At 37.6% G+C, this 4,471-nt stretch overlaps 1 protein-coding gene across 2 annotated transcripts; it reads left to right on the top strand.

The window, feature by feature from the left end:
* Positions 1-50: 50 nt before the first annotated feature.
* Positions 51-4,193, top strand: LOC139823680 (probable ATP-dependent RNA helicase DHX37). Of its 2 annotated transcripts, none has more exons than XM_071796197.1 (4): positions 51-1,353; positions 1,437-1,640; positions 3,491-3,700; positions 3,780-4,193. In XM_071796197.1, the coding sequence occupies exons 2-4, from the start codon at positions 1,597-1,599 to the stop codon at positions 4,066-4,068; spliced, it is 543 nt and encodes a 180-aa protein (XP_071652298.1). In that variant the 5' UTR covers positions 51-1,353; positions 1,437-1,596; the 3' UTR covers positions 4,069-4,193. The 2 variants fall into 2 exon arrangements, with proteins under 2 accessions (XP_071652298.1, XP_071652297.1); XM_071796196.1 differs by having other exon boundaries at positions 51-1,358.
* Positions 4,194-4,471: the final 278 nt, after the last annotated feature.

Below are 4,471 nucleotides of genomic sequence, written 5' to 3'. Positions count from 1 at the left end.
ACAAATTATTTACACATTGATATTAAAAAAGAATGAAACTTACAATTGATTCATTTCTCAGGTGACTGTCATTCTTCAACCTCCTCTGAGGACTATACAATTTAGGCTGTACAAAATGATGACATCACTTTATATTAAAACCATAATTTTGATTGTTTAAACGTTGAGGTAATTTTTTTAAAATTAATCTAATATAGGTGAACGACAATGGAATACCTCGAATCACAAGTTAATCGTAATATCGTAATTACAACGTAAATAGGAATCTTTGTTCTAAATTAAAAAATTTGAATAAAGAATTATTGTTTTATTAAACAAAATCTTGTAATATTTGGGCTATTTAATAATTTGTTTCATCAATAATGCTAATTTTTTAATTAAAAATTGCAAAAAACGTTACATAAACGTAAGTTTCAGTTAAACTCATTTGAATTTCCCGCTCGGAGGCAAATTGCCGGGTAAGATGGCGGCCGCCCATTTGGGGACGCTTTGAGTCGTGCCGACAAAGGCGGTCGGCAATCCATGTATATATATCAGTGAAAATTACCAACAAACGATTGACCAATCGGAATAAAGAAATCTTTAATTCTTTTATTACTTAAGTAACGTGCAGTGGTCAATTCTATGGCTGCGTTCCGAAATTCACTGCCAGTACTGAAAATCTACAACATATACGTAAAGTGAACTATAGATTTCCAAAACAGTTTTTTTTTTTTCCCCAAAACGGTTGCAGTACTGAATCACAGTACTGTGACTGAATGCACATTGCCTATTGGTATTGGTTGAATACAGGCTTTCTGATTAGTCAGTCGTGCTAGTTACCTAAGCACCGGTCGATATGAATAATAAGTGTGCAATCGTCACTATACGTAAGGCCCATATAAGAGCCCTAAGAGCACAGTTGACGGAAAGTCGACGGCAAGTTGACTTTTATAAACCGACTTCTAGTCGACTTCTAAAAATGACGGAAAGTCGATTAAAAGTCGACTTTTAAATAGTCGACTTATAGAAGTCGACGGAAAGGCGACTTTTAAATAGTCGACTTATAGAAGTCGACTAAAAGTCGACTTCTAAATAGTCGACTTATAAAAAGACGGAAAATAGTCGTGATCATCATCATCAATATGGCGGCGAATCTCAAGGAGGCTCAAGAGGAACAGAGCTTACGCGAGTGCGAGGAATACGTGCCGCGAGTCATAATCGTAAGGCCGTAATGCCGTTACCAACCGACATGAAAGCGAAATTGCTGCGCCAGATAGTTCTTGCAGGTATGGCGAATCAAGTCGCGAAAAAGGTTTCGCCCGACGAGGTAAAAAAGGATCAGGATAAGGCCAAGTGGAAACATACTTACAGGTTAGGTATGGTGTGTTATTAATTGTCATCGATAATTAAGACCTATTGAATGCGACAGCTCTCCATTCTGAACCATCTTTCAGAACACCAGAAATGGAGGAACCTGTGTTCATGCATTCTTCGTGCGTTCTACGAAAAATCAGTCCGGAATAGGTGGTTTATAAAGAGGTGTACGAAACGAATAAGATGTACATGCGAGGTGTCACAGCGATAGAACCCGAATGATTGCCGAAATTCGCTCCCATGCTATGCCATCTTAGTAAACCATTGGTTGATCCACCGCCAAGGTATATATTTTTATTACAATTATTGCTTTATAATGTTTTTCCTACTTATTTATAAAGATATTAATTTTCAATAGTAATTATTTATTCACCAGTGTAGAAAAAATATATAGTCGGGATGTAAGTCAGCCTGACTGGCAGTAATTTATTTATAAACAACGTTTCGACCCTTACTTTGGGTCCTTTTCAAGTTTAGATAATTAACAAAGCTGAAACAACAATTAACAAACTTAAACGCAAGCTCGTAGAATGCACCAAGTAAAATTACGTCATTGTGCATCAAATATATAATACAATAAATTAAAAACTTACATAAATCATTGTGCGTCAAATTACGTTAAAATTGAGTCATGCGGGTAAAATTCGTTGGAAGAACATGACAATCCCGCTTGAAAGACGAAGGCTGACTAATATATACGTCAAGAGCGATCGCAAACAAATAACATATATAGAAGGTGAAGTTAGAGAGAAAACAAAATACGGTCATAAACTGTCGGTAAATTTTCGGTATCTTTCGTTATGTTGATGACATCTTCATGTGTATCCCGAAATCGAAACTTAACGATATTGTGCTCGCTTTTAACAGCTATCATCCTCGTCTAAAATTCACGTACGAGTTGGAAGAAAATAATTGTTTGAATTTTTTAGACACGACCGTATTTAGACAGAATAATTTTTTATTTACTAACTGGTTTCGCAAACCAACGTTTTCAGGCCGTTACATCAATTATTTTTCCAGTCATCCTTTAAAATATAAGATCAATACCATCATAAACCTAGTGGACCACGCAATACTTCTGTCTGATGAACAGTTTCACGATGAGAATATCCTCCTAGTGAAATCTATCCTGTCTAATAATTGCTTCCCTGACTCGATCGTGAATAAACATATACAAAAAAGACTGACGGAAATTAATAAACGTTGGTACAATGGGGATGACGCTGTTGATGACGACAGACATATGAATTTGGACCTAAAATATTATGTACCCATTCCCTATGTAAAAAGCTTTAGTGAAAATCTTCGTCGAATTTTCGGCACCTATGGCTTAAGCACCTTGTACACGGTTCCGAAGAAAATGGACGCATTAATCAAAAAAGGGAAGGACAGACTAAACATTAATAAATGCACGGGTGTTGTGTACAGGTTGGAGTGTGCTGATTGCAATGCATGCTACATTGGCCAAACCAAAAGGCATTTAGAAACCAGAGTAAAAGAACATCGTTCTGATATTAGCAGGCATCACAATCAGCACTCAGTCGTTAGCAAACATAGATTAGACTTTAATCACGATTTTAAATGGCACGAGGCCAAAATTTTACATAGGGAACAGAATCTCAAAAAACGCGAAATTTCCGAAATGTTGTTTATAAAAAAGCATGAAGATGCAATCAATTCCCAGAAAGATACCGAAAATTTACCGACAGTTTATGACCGTATTTTGTTTTCTCTCTAACTTCACCTTCTATATATGTTATTTGTTTGCGATCGCTCTTGACGTATATATTAGTCAGCCTTCGTCTTTCAAGCGGGATTGTCATGTTCTTCCAACGAATTTTACCCGCATGACTCAATTTTAACGTAATTTGACGCACAATGATTTATGTAAGTTTTTAATTTATTGTATTATATATTTGATGCACAATGACGTAATTTTACTTGGTGCATTCTACGAGCTTGCGTTTAAGTTTGTTAATTGTTGTTTCAGCTTTGTTAATTATCTAAACTTGAAAAGGACCCAAAGTAAGGGTCGAAACGTTGTTTATAAATAAATTACTGCCAGTCAGGCTGACTTACATCCCGACTATATATATTAATTTTCATTATGATCGAATATTATTCTCATTTATAGATATAATCAAGGAACTGAAAAGATCATTTGCCACGTGTCTGGTACATTCGGAAAGGCCGGATGGGCACTACCATCGATGGATATAAAGCACCCGTGGACGGTGTCGTGGTTCGCGTATTTCTTCTTGGAGAGTCAAGTGTACCCTGAGCTGAAACGATTTGTCCCGTCGCTGCTGACGACACCTGGGAGCATCACCAAGTCATGGACTAGGTAAATCGTTATTCTATCTCCTTTCAATTTCACGTTGATTCATTGAATAGATTACATCAATTCAATACGATTTTTTTAGATTGATACCACGCACTCAAGCAATAGTACAAACGCTGCAGTCGCAGGGAGTCGTGTCCAAGTACAAACTGCTAGAAATCTGGGGTTCGGATAAAAAATTGTTGGAAAGATGCTTTGTGCGAGTAGAGCACTCGCGCCCTTCCAGAGGGCACCGCGTGGCGCAGCAACGCGGGCGCGCACGCCGTAGAAGCGAGAAGCGACAGACGATAGTCCGAGCGCATCGCGTGCACACGTGTCTTATATATACGGTGTTTTATATTGTGTCGAGAATAAAGAGTTATATCATATAAAAGTGTCGTTCGTTGGCAATCACCACCACCATCTCGATCCCTGCGGAGAGCATAATAGGTTATGGGCCCAGAGCACGCTTGTCCTGCGGAAGATCTGTGAGAAGTGTGTGGCAACGACGACAAATAGACGAATTAGACGCAGATAGATAATAGAATATTAGAGGGTGAGTAAATAATATTTCTCGTTGCTGACGAGCAAAACGAGAGAACTTTCAGCTAATAAGAACGTTCGTTCGAATGCTGTTAGAAGGAGATAGATGTTTTAGCCTTCTTCTTGAGAGATAGAGAAATCATCGTCGATGTACACGAAAAACAGCGCTGATAAAGTAGAGACTAGATGTATAAAGAGTAGATGCGAGAAATTAACTAAATTCTAAGAGAATTAGAGAATAGAGATGTGCAA

Source organism: Temnothorax longispinosus, unplaced genomic scaffold (assembly GCF_030848805.1).
Source record: "Temnothorax longispinosus isolate EJ_2023e unplaced genomic scaffold, Tlon_JGU_v1 HiC_scaffold_16, whole genome shotgun sequence".
NCBI lineage: Eukaryota > Metazoa > Arthropoda > Insecta > Hymenoptera > Formicidae > Temnothorax > Temnothorax longispinosus.
Note: the sequence above shows the minus strand (reverse complement) of the source record. Positions and strands in the feature narration are given on the sequence as shown.

What these genes read in the sequence shown, in the direction of transcription:
- LOC139823680 (XM_071796197.1), top strand. Translation starts at nt 1,597, where the DNA reads ATGCTATGCCATCTTAGTAAACCATTGGTTGATCCACCGCCAAG. An exon ending in TTGGTTGATCCACCGCCAAG is followed by an intron (nt 1,641 to 3,490) that starts GTATATATTTTT and finishes TCTCATTTATAG; the next exon opens with ATATAATCAAGGAACTGAAA. An exon ending in ATCACCAAGTCATGGACTAG is followed by an intron (nt 3,701 to 3,779) that starts GTAAATCGTTAT and finishes CGATTTTTTTAG; the next exon opens with ATTGATACCACGCACTCAAG.